We start from the raw sequence: 15,159 nt of genomic DNA, 5'->3' as shown, positions 1-15,159 counted from the left end.
GACCAGACTAGCCAAATAATTTAAATGACAGTTGCCGAGATCAAAGGTGAGTTGACTGTTATTTGCAAGTGTTAACATTTTTCAATGGCACTCACTTCTGTTTTAGGCATGTAGCTGTGCATCCAGAGCCATCCGATCCGAAGAGATTAACTTTTCTGGGTCCCTTATAACCGCATTTCCATTTATAATAAAGCATCTTACAAAGTATTCCTCAACACTGCCAAAACAGTAAATTTGCTGTTAATATACCCTTCATTTTATTCTGTCACTATTTCCTTTCTAAATGCAAGCTTTGCCTTTACGGATATTATTAAGCAAAAGAATACTGAGAAGATATTAATCAATGTTGTTTGTCTCAAAGAACTGACAACGGCCGAATGGCTCAAGCATTCTGCATTGCTGTCAGCCTTTGATCAAACTGACTGGAGACCTGTTTACTGACGTTTTCCATTGTTGTTGAATGACAGACTTATAAATAGTGTCTATCTTTGCAGTCATTATTTTTCTTTATGAAAATTAATTTGTCAAAAAGAAATAGCTCTAAATCTTAGAGCGATCCCTGCACCAGAATGGTAGGCTCCAGGCCCAGGTGAAATTGAGCCTTGGGCATTATTTACATCAGATTGCTGAGCTAGTGATGTCCCCAGGCAGCTTGCTGCTGAAGAGCATCTGACCTTCGACTGCTACATCGCTAACAGTGACCCACAGATAGATCCTGGGAGATGTGGGGAGCAGGCGTCGAAGCAGTGATTGGGAATTGGGTCAGGGCTACAATCAGACAAGGTGTGGGGAGTGGCTGGTGTTTGAGATGGTGATCAGGAGGTGCCTAGGCGACGATTCGGAGAGGGATTCAGACAGTGCTTAGGGGGTTGGTGGCGAGGCAGTAACCGAAAAAGGGTGGATTGGGTAGGGGAGGTGATGGCAGTGGGGGTGAGGCAGTCAGAAAGGGAGGTGGTGGAGGCGGTAACTGGGAGGGGAATAGGGGAAGCGGTGACTTTAGGGGGTGGGGGCAGAGGTGGTGACTGAGAAGTGGGGGGTGCGGTGAGTCAAGGGTGGTGCGGGGGGCTGCTGATTGCGGAGGGGGGATGAGGCAGTGGTGGGATAGGGGGAAGGGGCTGATCATCAACGGGCCATGGTTTCAATGTGAAGGCAGAAGGAGAAATCCTGCATATCCTGGATCCACAATCAGGTAAGTATTGTTTTAATCCAGAGACCCAGGCTAATACTCTGGGGACACAGGTTCAAATCTCACCACGGCAGCTGGTAGAATTTAAATTCAATTAATTAATAAATTCAAGTGATTAATAAAAATCTGGAATTAAAATCTAGTCTCAGTAATAATAACCATGAAACTACCACTGATTGTTGTAAAAACCCATCTGGTTCACTAATGTCCTTTAAGGAAGCAAATCTGCTGTCCTTAGTTTGGCCTACATGTGACTCCAGACCCATAGCAATATGGTTGACTCTTAACTGCCCTCTGAAATGACCTAGCAAGCCATTCAGTTGTACAAAACCACTACATAAAAATTGAAAAGGAATAAAACTGGATGGAACACCCCGCATCAACCTAGGCACCGGAAATGACAATGGGCAAACCCAACCCTATCGACCCTGCAAAGTCCTTCTTACTAATATCTGGGGACTTGTGCCAAAATTGGGAGAGCTGTCCCACAGACTACTCAATCAACATCCTGACATAGTCATTCTCACAGAAGCATACCTTATATCCAATGTCCCAGACACTGCCGATACCATTCCTGCGTATGTCCTGTCCCACTGACAGTACAGACGCATCAGAGGTGGTAGCACAGCAATATACAGTCGGGAGGGAATTTCCCTGGGAGTCCTCAATGTTGACTCTGGATCCCATAACGTCTCACGGCATCAGGTCAAATATGGAAAAGGAAACCTCCTGCTGATTATCACCTACCGTCCCCTCTTAACTGCTGAATCAGTACTCCTCCACGTTGAGTACCAATTGGTAGGAGCACTGAAGATGGCAAGGGTGCAGAATGTACTCTGGATGGGGGATTTCAATGTCCATCACCATGAGTAGCTTGGTAGCACCTCTACTGACTGAGCTAGCCAAGTCCTGAAGGACATATCTGCCAGACTGGGCCTGCAGCAGGTGGTGAGGGAACCAACAAGAGGAAAAATCCTACTAGACCTTGTCCTCACCAATCTACCTGTTGCAGATGCATCGACCCATCATATTATTGGCAGGAGAGACCACCGCACAATCCTTGTGAAAATGAAGTCCCATTTTAACACTGAGGATATCCTCCATCTTGTTTTGTGGCACTACCACCATGCTAAATGGGATAGGTTCAGAACAGATCTAGTAGCTTAAAACTCGGCATACATGAGGTGCTGTGAACCATCAGTAGCAGCAGAATTGTATTCAACCATAATCTGTAACCTCATGACCCGGAATATCCCTCACTCTACCATTACCATCAAGCCAAGGGATCCACCCGAGTTCAGTACAGAGTGAAGAGTATGCCAGGAGCAGCACCAGCATACCTAAAAGTGAAGTGTCAACCTGGTGATTGATCCAATCCAGCCAATTACCGTCCCATCAGTCTATTCTCAATCATCAGCAAAGTGATGTAAGGTGTCATTGACAGTGTTATCAAGTGCCACTTAAACAGCAACGACTTACGCAGTTTGGGTTCCACCAGGGCCACTCAGCTCCTGACCTCATTACACCCTTGGTCCAAATATGGACAAAAGAGCTGAACTCAAGACGCGAGGTGAGAGTGATTTTCTTTGATATCAAGGCAGCATTCGACCAAGGAGCCCTAGCCAAATCAAAGTCCTAGGGAATCGGGGGATAATTTTCCACTGGTTGGAGTCACACCTAACACAAAGGAAGATGGTTATGTTTGCTGGAGGCCAACCATTTAGCCCAAGGACATTGTTGTAGGAGTTCCTCAGAGTAGTGTCTGAGGCCCAACCATCTTCAGTTGCTTCATCAATGACCTTCCCTCCATCATCAGGTCAGAAGTGGGGATGCTCGCTGATGATTGCACAGTGTTCCGTACTGTTCGTGACTCCTCAGATACTGAAGCAGTCCGTGTCCATATGCAGCAAGACGTGGACAACATTCAGCTTGGGCAAGTAACATTCGCGCCACACAAGTGCCGGGTAATGACCACCTTCAACAAGAGAGAATTCAAATATCTCTCCTTGACATTCAATGGCATTGCCATCGCTGAATCCCCCACTATCAACATCCTGGGGGTTACCATTGACCAGAAACTGAACTGGACCAGCCATATAAATACTGTGGTTACAAGAGCAGGTCAGAGGCTGGGAATTCTGTGGCGAGTAACCCACTCCTGACTCCCCAAAGCCTATCCACCATCTACAAGGCACAAGTCAGGAGTGTGATGGAATACTTTCCACTTGCCTGGATGAGTGCAACTCCAACAACACTCAAGAAGCTTGACACCATCCAGGACAAAGCAGCACACTTGATTGGCACCCCATCCACCACCTTCAACATTCACTCCCTCCACCACCAATGCACAGTGGCAGCAGTATGTACCATCGAAAAGACGCACTGCAGCATCTCACCAAGCCTCCTTCGACAGCACCTTCCAAACCTGCGGCCACTTCCACCTAGAAGGACAAGGACGGCAGATACATGGGAACATGAGCACCTGCAAGTTCTCCTCTAAAGCACACACCATCCTGACATGGAACTATATCATCGTTCCTTCACTGTCACTGGATCAAAATCCTGGAATCCCTCCCTAACAGCACTGTGGGTGTACCTGCACCAGATGGACTGCAGCTGTTCAAGAAGGCAACTCACCATGACCTTCTCAAGGGCATTTGGGAATGGGCAATAACTGTTGGCCTAGCCAGCGATGCTCACATCCCATGAAATGAGGGAGAAAATAATGAATGGATAATACTCATTTATGGGCAGATCAAATGTTTAAATGAACTGCAGAAGTCAGGTCAGGCACATAGTTTTGAACATATTTGCAAATAGTGACACTCCCAGCCTCAAATTCAGTATTGGCTACGTAATATATAAAACAAGGCCAAGTAAATTCTGTGCTGCTCAAATGATGATTCAAAGGCCAGGATTTTATGCTCGTGATGAGGGTCTAGACGTCAGTAAAAAGTGATGCTGAGAACCCCACATCGCCTCTTAGTGGAAGGCCCACCAAATCTAGTGCCAATTAGGCAATTAAGTGGACAGCGGCAGGCCTTCCATGGGATCCAGGACTCTGGCGACAAAATTCCACCTTCGGAGAGCTGCTAGCTAATTGAAGGCCGGCAGCTCTTGCATTGAGCAGCGCCACTGCGGAGGTGGTGGCTGCTGCCAGTGCAGCACCTACCCAAGGCCCAGGAGCGCAGCTGGAACCAGGCCACAGGTAGGTCAGGGAGGGAGGGGTCTCGCAGGAAACAGGGCCCCCCCACCGTATGGTAATTGCAGTGGCGACGGGATGAGGCCCTTAATTGGGCATTAATTGCCCAGTTAAGCGCCTCAAGTGCCAGCAGGGCGGGAAGGCTGTTCACAGACCTTCCTGCCCCAGACTTAGTTTTGGTGGAGGCAGGAAGGTGGCGGAGTCCCCCCTGCCACCATCCCATCTGATTTTACGCTCTTCCTGCCTCCAAACCAGCCGCAGGGGAAAGCATAAAATTCCCCCAAAGTCTGTACTAGTTTGTCAACCAAATGTGACTCAGATGGTAGGACTCTGATCTCTTGAGTCAGAAGGTTATGGGTTCAAGTCCCACTCCAAGCCTTGAGCACAAAAATCAAAGTGATGTGCAGTCTTTCAGATGAGACATTAAACCAAAGCCCCATGTCCCCTCTCAGGTGGACATAAAAGATCCTATTTAGGAGAAGAATAGGTGAGTTATACCTCAATTAACATCACAGGAACAGAGTGTGTGCTGTTACAACAGTGCTGCTTGTGGGAGCTTGCTGTGTGCAAATTGGCTGTTGTGTACCCTGTATTAGAAGAATGATTACACTTCAAAAGTACTTCATGGGCTGTAAAACACTTTGGGATGTCCTGGGTTGTGAAAGGTGCTGTATCAATGGAAGTCTTTTTTTTCAAAAAGACTGTAGGAGTGAAGTCTGTAAGTGAAGATTTGTCCACTCGTTGTCTCAGGTCCATTTCATTCCAAAGAGAATGAATATGCAATTCTTATATGATCATTTAAGTGGTGATTGTGGGAGTATGTGATGCAAAGATAGCTTCTTCATTTGAGAAATAGGAAGGGCTTTACGCATTGGATTTTATTAACACAAGCAGCAGTCATTTATTGGCAAGTACAACCAGTATCTCTGATGTTATGTTACATTTTGAATTTCTACATGAATTACAATTAAAAGGTCTTGTGATTAGTAAATGTGCCAAATTCTCAAATTTTGACCTTTATCATATATATTCTGAAGGCCTCATTGTGAAGCAATGGCACATGCACATGAAATATATCAGTGGATCTGAGTTTTCACTATGAGTCATAATGGCGCACAGTCATAATGGCATGAGATTATGTGATGCAAACATCAAAATTTAGGTAACTGCACAGAATAAGGTGAGTCCATTTGGCCTATTCTAACCACAGATCACATAAAATTCCCATTAAAGACTGACCCATTCACTTAACCTCCCTAGTGGGTGAATAATGTAAAACTTTGAAGAAGTTAAATCCAGTAAAATTTCACCCCATCTCTGTATGGGATAGAATCAGACATTCAACCTTGACCAATTGTAATTCACAGTGATATTTCCACAGTCCAGCAGTAGCTGCATTCCATAATATTTATCAATGTGAAGATGTTAATCCTGAAGAGTGGAACTCTTCTGAGTTTCGGCAGCTTGTCTGAACAACAAGCACATCCAGTATTGCAAAACAGATGATGGCGTATTGGCGTTGCATTGAAGTCAATGGAAAAGAAAATCAGGCAGATTGTAAAGCAGGCTATTGATGCATTATCATCCCTCAATGTTTCTGAGGCCCATCTCAGAGAATCATTCCCTGCTGCACCAGTGTGGTAGTTTTTCCATTTCCCAATGCAGACATTCTATTGCCTCTTTGAGTGAAATTAGTAATTGATGTTGAATTAGGGACAATTTTATGCTGCAGGTCCATTTCCACTAAGAATTGGATTTATACAATTTTTATTCATTTTACATAGGACTTGCTGCAGTATGTACCCCTGACAAAATGCACTGCAGCAAGTCACCAAGGTTCATTTGACAGCATGTCCCAAATCTGCAAGCTCTACCACCGCAAAAGACACCAGCATCTCCAGGATCCCCTCCCAAGTCACACACAATCCTGACTTGGAACTACATCACCAGTCCTTCATCATCACTGAATCATAATCCTTAAACTCCCTATATAACAGCACTGTGGGAGTACCTTCACCACATGGACAGCAGTGGTTCAGGAGGCGGTTCCTGACCTTCTCAAGGGCAATTAGGAATGGGCAATAAATGCCGGCCTTGCCAGCATTGCCCAAATCCCATGAATGAATAAAAAAACTTGCAGTCGGAGGAGACTTTCAACCAATTAGTCTGGGCTGGCTTGTCACCCAGACTCCAAAGATGAAACAACTGTGCCCAGCTTCTTTCTTTAAAGGTATTAATCAACACTACATTAACTGTTTTTTGATATAAATCTATTCCACCTAACTCTAACAGTGTGTGAAAGAGGAATTATTTTTTTTAGCTACACTTGAGGTTTGTCATTTACATTCATTTCTTCTACTTCTTCATTCAAAGTTCAAACTAAATAAACATTGCTTGCATCTTTTGGTATTTTAAAGATCTGAATCATGTCCCTTCTTAGTCTTCTCCAATAAAAACATGTGCAATTTTGTGAGTGTCTATTCATAACTGAGCATCTGTTCTCAACCCTATTCAATACATCAATGTCTCTTTGAAGTAAAGGTGTCCAAAATACACAATGTTCTAATCAAAAGTGCTTGACATGCATCCCATATTTCAATTAGCCCAATGATAATAGCTTCGTACTAAGTACTTACATGTTGCATTTACTGATGCACGCGACAGTAAATCTTCTACAAAAGAATCCATTCTCTGTTTCTTAGCCCTTCATATAGTCCAGATCCTTTTGAATGCTATCAATAAAACTGTTAACACCTGGCTGCATAACTTGGTGCCATCAAAAAAATGTAATAATGGCACTGAAAGTACAAACCTCCATATCATTTGTGGATAATGTAAACTGTAGGAAACAAATCCTATCGAACGTTGCTAGACATCACACTTAGTCAGTCTGTTTGTCATCACCTTGTACTTAATATTATCAAGAGAATTTCAAACCAGACAGCTAATTTTCGTTACTTTGATGAACATCAAATGTCTTTCGCATGTGGAACTTTTATCAAGGGTCTTCTTAAAATCCAAGTACAAATTAATATCCACTGAACAGCCTCTAATGGAGCTACCTCCTCAAAAATTTGTACAAGGTCATGAGAAATGAAGCATTGCTTCTAAAAATGCTGACTATCTCCTATAAGCTCTTTAAACACTGATAGAAACTCGTAAAATATATTTTCGTCTATTTTTTTAAAATAAAGATACATTTATTTAGTTAAAATTTAAAGTTACATTTATGTTGATTGAAAAATGGATAGGCCAGCACTATTTCCTCCACATAGACGCTATTAGAATTCAAACTCATGGATATAACAATGTGCAGTAGTGTGTAACGATTAGCAAAATATGTTAAAATATTTGAAATCTTTCATTTCTATTTGAATAACTGAGAAGAATATCTGCCCTTTTCCCATTCCTGTCCTACATTGCCACTGCATTGTGATACGATTTACAAAGATTCTTATCACTATTACGAATGTTCCTTCTGGAAACGTCCACTTATTCTTTAGAACTGCAAAGCATTAGCCAATTGGCTAAATCGCAAAGGATGAAATTAAAATATAATGGAGAGAAATAACTTAGAATTCTGACATTTTTTCAAATCATCCTCTACTCCAAAGAAGAAGTTGAAATCTGAGAGTCACCATGCAAACAGAAAGCTTCTCGTTTGGGAATGTACATTCCAGGTAGCTCATCAAAAATGTTTCCTAACATTGCAAAATGGCCCTTCTTGATTGGTCTAAAGTGGCAGAGAGAGATTTATTACACAGAATATAGAGATGATGCTACTCCTTTATAGGTGAAAGAATGCAATAATATCATTGCACTGGGGCTAATCTTGTCTGTTTAAAGCTCCAAGTGTGTGCATTTGCAATAGAATGTTGTGCTCAGCAAAATTCGTAAAAAAGTCAAAGGCTGGAATTTTGCCCATGACAGACGGGAACCATCCGCCGACTGAAAAGTCGGTGGCGAACCTGCCTCCCCCTAGCCTGGGGATCAGATCAGCATTTTGCGGTTCCCAAGCCTTTAATTGGTCTGAGGCTGGACTTCCGCCTGCAAGGGTGGTCGATTGGGTGGATGGGGGAATGTGTTGGGTGCTGGGGGTGGTTGGGGCGGCGTGGGCAGCCCTCCGCTGGGCACAGGGTGCCTGATTATGAGGGCCACCACACCCCCTCCCACCCCACCCAGGCGGTCAGAGAGCCACCTGCTTTTGTCAGGTTGCTTCTCTTGGGCCTGGGTCGCCTGACCGGCCATGGGTAAAATCCCCGTGGTGGTGGGCGTTGGCCCTTAAGTGACCGTTAAGTGGCCATGTAAGGTCCTTGATTGGCCTGGGATGGGCAGGCCATTTTTTACCGTTGCCACTCTGCGTAAAGTGGCGGCGGAGGCAGGAGCGGATCGGGAAAGGACCCCCCCCCGGCCAACTTCCTGCTCCTTTGGGGGGGGGCATAAAATTACGGCCAAACACTCTGTTACATTCATTGGAAACAGACCAGTCCTTCCTTTGGTGTAATGGTAAAACGCTGCAACTCTCTTCCATTGCCAGTTGTTTTTAAAGTTGCCATTGCTTCAGTTTTTTTTTCCAAGCTGCCCGCTGACTAGTTTATGGCCAGTACAAGCTTTAACCTTATTAATCAGGTCTAAAAATCATCAGCACCTACAAGGTTACTTACAGTGTTTCCAAGCTGTGGAGTCCATCAAAGCAATTCCTTCCAAGAGTCTGAATATTGTTGTTATGGAGATGCCTGTAGATGATATTTGTATCTCATTTAGGAAATGGCTATTCAGGAGATAAACTAAAAGAATCACAGAATCACAGAATTGTTACAGCATTGAAGGAGGCCATTCAGCCTATTGTGTCTGCGCTGGCTCTCCGAAGAGTAGTTTACTTAGTGCCACTCTCCGGCCTTTTCCCCGTAGCTCTGCATGTTCTTCCTTTTCAGATAACAATCCAATTCCCTCTAGAATGCCTCTGTTGAACCTGCTTCTAACACACTCTCAGGCAGTGCATTCCAGATCCTAACCAGTCACTGCATGAAAAAGTTTTTCCTCATGTTGCTATTGCTTCTTTTGCCAATGGCCTTAAAGCTGTGTCCTCTTGTTCTTGATCCTTCCACCCTATCTACCCTGTCCAAACCCCTCATGGTTTTGAACACCTCTATAAAATCTCCTCTCAACCTTCTCTTCTCCAAAGAAAACAGTCCCAACTTCTCCAATCTATCCACATAACTTAAGTTCCTCATCCCTGGAACTATTCTTGTGAACCCTTTTCTGCATTCTCTCCAATGCCTTCACATCTTTCCTAAAGTGTGGTACCCAGAACTGGATACAATACTCCAGCTGAGGTGAAACCAGCGATCTATACAAGTTTAACATAACTTCCTTGCTTTTGTACTCTATGCTCCTATTAATGAAGCCTCGGATGCTGTATGCTCTATTACCCACACTCTTATCCTGTCCTGCCATCTTCAATGATTTATGCACATATACACCCAGGCTCCTCTGGTCCTGCACCCCCTCTTTAGAATTGCACGCTTTATTTTGTATTGCCTCTTTGCGTTCTTCCTACCAAAATGAATCACTTCACACTTCTCTGCATTAAATTTCATCTGCCACTTGTCTGCCCATTCCACGAACCTGTCTATGTTCTTTTATGTTCTACACTATCCTCCTCACAGTTCAGAATGGTTCCAAGTTTTGTATTGTCCACAAATTTTGAAATTGTGCCCTGTACACCAAGGTTTAGGTCATTAATATAGATCAGGAACAGCAAGGGTCCTGACCCTGATCCTTGGGAAACTCCATTACAAACCTTCCTCCAGTCTGAAAAACATCCATTAACCACTACTCTCTGTTTCTTGTCACTCAGCCAATTTCATACCCATGTTGCTACCGTCCCTTTTATTCCATGAGTTCTAATGTTGCTCACAAGTTTGTTGTGTGGCACTTTATCAAACTCTTTTTGCAAGTCCATGTACACCACAACAACAACATTGCCCTGATAAACCTTCTGTTAACTTATCAAAAAACTCCAGCAGGTTAGTTAAACATGCTTTGCTCTTAACAAATCTGTGCTGGCTTTCCCTAATTAGCCCACATTTGCCCAAGTGACTTTTAATTTTGTCCCAAATTATCATTTTCCCACCACTGAGGTTAAACTGACTGGCCTGTAGTTGCTGGGCTTATCTTTACACCCTTTTATGAACAAGGGTATAATATTTGCAATTCTCCAAGCCTCTGGCACCACCCCTGAATCTAGGGAAGACTGGAAAATGAAACTGTTAATTAAAAGGTTAAACTGTAGCTTTTAAGCAACCAGCACAATTAAAATCAAACTATAACGTTTCTATTTAAAAAAATGAAGAAAAAAACCCAAGAAAATATGGAAAGATTTCTTAAAAAGTACAGTACTACTTGCATCTTTAAGGGTTGTGGTAGTTAGCTACTGAACAATAGAACTACTATCACTAACCATGCTTATTCAATACTGATTAGAATTACCAATAAAAACAGCAGCAAGCATTCTTATGACTGAATATATACAATAGAGTCTCACAATAGCTAATTAACATGCTCATTCACTGCAAATCTTGTTTTGTCTATTTTTATTTGTTATTGAGAAGTTTGGATGCAGGGCTGAGACCCATAGTGAAGAACACCACAGTACGTCAGCTGGTTAATGAAGCAGGTTCTAAGTAGTTGGATTTTAACTCAGTATTTCCCATTTTTGAAATAAGCCTTTAAAGTTTAACAGATGTCCAAATGAGTTTGTGCAGATTTGATAAATTTTACAAATAAACTATATAGATGACCAAAAAGGGAACTTTATAATTCCAAATTAATCTGAACGACGTTCATGCTGGAAAACTATCAGCCTTGACAGTACAATGAGTGAACTGCCTCTCTCAATGACAAAGGAATTAGGCAAGGGCTTTGTTAAGATTAATGTAGGAGCTTGAGAAAGTAACAGAACAAACAACATGAAAAATTATACTAGAGTGCCACATACTTTTCCCCTGAAATTTTGGATTTAAAGCTAATGTAACTTTTCAAGTATCAGTCTACATGAGGGAGTGTAGTCCAGGAAATCCTGTTGCCAGCTTTTGATTGAAGTCTGGTGTTTTGCCAGCATCTTGCTGTAAGCCCCCGTTTTATTGTAGTCAGACATAGAATTCTCATAAGATTGCTCTCCAAAATTAAGCCAATTAATGATTTCCATTTTTGTAATTAAAAGCAGCCATTCTTGAAAAAAATGCCATTTCCAGAATCACAGAATTGTTACAGTGCAGAAGGAGGCCATTTGGGCCATCGTGTCCACACTGGCTCTCTGAAAGAGCAATTCCCTCAGTTCCATTCCCCCACCTTCTCCCCGTAACCCTGCACATTCTTCCTTTTCATATAACTGTCTAATTCTAATTATTCATAATTCACTTTGTATTTCACTAAAAGTCCCATAATGATATAGATCAAAGCAGATGAGCTTTACATGGAGGGCAGGAAAAACTGATGTCTTCCTTATAGTGAGGGCCCTTTATTTCAGGACAGAATAACACTTATACTGATTACTTTTCCCCCCACACCCCCAGCCTCACCAACTCTCCCCCGACCCCCTGCCATCACTAAGCTGAAGGAAACTAGTTGGACCCCAAGCGAGTCTAGCTGAAGGAAGAATCAGAGGAGAATTGGAAGTACAAACAATCTAGTATGGTAAATCTTTCAAGGCTGGAGAAATAGAGAGCTATATATTGTACAGGCTGAAGAATTACTTGTACCAATGTATATCTGTGTGTATAGCGCCAGCTGGGAAGCAGTAACTGAATTATCAAACTGTGTTGTTGCAAATTGAGTATTCTTACTTTGAAACTATATGGCTTTTATTTCTCAAAGAGCTAAAGAGCCAGACAGGTAAAAGAGTAAGGCACTAAAATCATATCATAACAGGTTATAATGCTAAGCCAATGCAGCTGTTATTCATTGTCACACCTACATGAAATGAAAGTATCAATAAAAAAATCTTTTACATTTAAGTTACTTTTATTTCCAATTTAGAACTAAGGAATGGAACCAATTTTTGAATTTACCATTTCCCATTCCAGTTTGTGACTCAGACTGCCAATTTAATGACAACTAATGTCATATTTTGGGAAAATTCATGTTGTGGATACTTGAAACTTGGTTGAAATTACATAAACACATTCACTGAAGATCCTTAAAACCATCAGACAGGAAACTTTTTTGCCATCAATCTGAAATCTTACTTTTATATTGCTAAGTCAACTAAAGGTCATTGAGGTGCTGGAGCAGGCAAATTGACAGGAGCACCATGAGCCTTTGTAGACTTAAGATAGAAAAATGCGTGGACAGACCTGTATAAGATCACATCAGATGAGCACAAATCCCAATTTCATTCTATGTACACACCATGTGATTCGCATAGCAACAAAACATTAATGGTAAAGTTTTGTTTCTTTTGAAGGTTTATGCAGGTAGATGTGGCTTTTGGTTCTCACTGAACAGTCAGTGGCTTTTGAGAAATGTTCCTGTGCTCAGGAGGTTGCAATGTCAAAGGTACATTAAAGGATCTGGCAACAATTTCCCAGTAATTAGGAAATCTTAAAGAAAACCTACATTCTTCTTAATATAATACTTTGCAACACTTCAGCAAGCTAACACAGTCAAGCACCTATTAGCTCCAGTGAATGTTACTCCCAGGTTAGAAAATTGGAATTATGCCTGGTTGCTTCTTGTATATTTTGTACATAAACTATGTTTTGAACAATTGCCTTGTTAAAAATAACACCTTTGATTCACTGTTTGCACTTGCATGCATAAAGGTTCCAAATGACTTTCTCTTCACTTCACCATTTGAAAAAAATGCATAATTCTGGAAAATATATTGATCCTTAGGGAGGAACTGAGACAGAAAGAAAGGGAGGTGTCGGCCATGGCTCAGTAGCAGCACGTTAACCTCTGAGTGAGAAGATAAAGGTTTCAAGCCCCACAAAAGAAATCTGAGCACATAAATCTAGGCTGACTCTTCAGTGCAATACTTGAGGGGGTGCTACATGGTTGGAGGTGCCTTCTTTTAGACGAGACATTGAAATAAGGCCCTGTCTCCAGTAGATGTAAAGGATCCTGTGGCACTATTCACAGAAGCAGAAGGGAGTTCTCCCTGGTGCCTTGGCTAATGTTTATCCCTCAATCAATATCACTAAGAAACAAGATAACAAGCATAGACCTTGCTATTTGCAAATTGGCTGCTGTATTTCCCTACTTTAAAGTAGTCACTGCACTTCTAAAGTAATTCATTGGCTATGAAGTGTGTTGGAACCTCCTGGGGTCATAAAAGGTGTTATATAAATGCAAATTCTTTCTTTCTATTTATATAGCATTTTCATATTCCTAGGACATCCCCAAAGTCTGTCAGCCAATTAATTACTTTTGAATTTTCTACAAACAGCAAATAAATAACTAGTCATCATTCAGTCTCCTATTCTAGCTCATTCTTTCCTACACCTCAAAATTGTGGAGCTCTTTACCTCCCTCAATCGTTTCTTCCCCTATGAACTGAGAATCATAAAATGATACAGTACAAAATTCCAAGCTGGGTGCCAACTAATTGCTATTTCTTGATTTCGAAAGAACTTGATATCAGCATCACTGAAACAGATTATCTGATCATTAATCTCATTGTTGTTGTGGGACCTTGTTTTGTGCAAATTGACTGCCACGTTTACAACAGTGACTACACTTCAAAAGTACATTATTGGCTGTAAAGCACCATGGGGCTTCATGGGTTTGTGAAAGTCCCAGACCAGAGGCTTGAGTGTATAAGTGATGTTGTTTGACGGATAAATATTAGCTAGGGCACCAAGTGAATTCCTGCTCTTCTTCAAATAATGCTGTGGGATCTTTCACATCCAGCTGAACAACTCATTCCTCAATGCAGTTCTCCTTCACTACTGCATTGAAATATCATCCTCGATTATAACCTCAACTCTGAGATTCGGACTTGAACCCACTGACATATTGAGATGAGAGTGCTACCACTGGGCCAAGCTGATAACTGATAGAGACATAATGGAAGAAAGGGGCATAATAAAAGTTTTCCCTTAAAATACCAATAACCAACAATTTACAAATGAATTATTAAGTGACATGATAGTTCCAATAAAAAATTAACTACTGCCAGATGCAGGATAGCCTGCCTTAGGGCTAACAATTTTAACCATTTTCATCTTGACCAGGAGATGGAGCACCAAGTGGTGGTCAGCTCCACCGAACAAAACTCTTCTGATCTGATTCTACCTCAACAGTTTGGACTCTGGCTTTCAACAAGGTTCTTCCCATCATCCAAGATGAAGAGAAGACATGAGGAAGGAAATCGTATTAAAAATAAATGGCTTTCACATTCTTAGCTGTTTTGCTTATTAAAAAAAACTCTGAAAAAATACAATACTTACAATACAACCAGGCTGGATAAGTTGACGAATGCATTGTCGGGGATATGCACTATTTTATTGAGAGCTAGTGTCATAGCCTGGAGTGATGGCAAGTTGTTGAGAGCTCGAACAGGAATTTGAGTCAACACATTATCATCAAGCCAAAGATGCCGCAGGGACTGCAACCCTTCAAAGCTGTTCTGAGGAATGTCTGAAATCAGATTTGCATCCAGACGTCTGTAAGAACAATAAAGTTTAAATTATTGATTTTTTTGAAGTTTTGTGCATAACTAGTTAGGAGTAAAATAATTAATATGATTTAAACATACAAATCGATT

At 41.8% G+C, this 15,159-nt stretch overlaps 1 protein-coding gene across 3 annotated transcripts in view; it reads right to left on the bottom strand.

The window, feature by feature from the left end:
- The window catches only part of LOC137384089 (leucine-rich repeat-containing G-protein coupled receptor 6), a 267,409-nt gene that overhangs the window by 55,408 nt on the left and 196,842 nt on the right, over positions 1–15,159 (bottom strand). For all 3 annotated transcript variants that reach the window (XM_068057687.1, XM_068057689.1, XM_068057690.1), the window contains exons 5-6: positions 14,843–15,058; positions 9,053–9,124 (exon numbers count right to left, since the gene is read on the bottom strand). In XM_068057687.1, the coding sequence (XP_067913788.1) occupies positions 9,053–9,124; positions 14,843–15,058 (288 nt within the window). The remainder of the gene's footprint in view (positions 1–9,052; positions 9,125–14,842; positions 15,059–15,159) is intronic.

The sequence above is a fragment of the Heterodontus francisci genome, chromosome 25 (genome assembly GCF_036365525.1).
Source record: "Heterodontus francisci isolate sHetFra1 chromosome 25, sHetFra1.hap1, whole genome shotgun sequence".
Lineage (NCBI taxonomy): Eukaryota > Metazoa > Chordata > Chondrichthyes > Heterodontiformes > Heterodontidae > Heterodontus > Heterodontus francisci.
The sequence above is the reverse complement of the archived record's forward strand: the minus strand, read 5'-3'. Positions and strand labels throughout refer to the sequence as shown.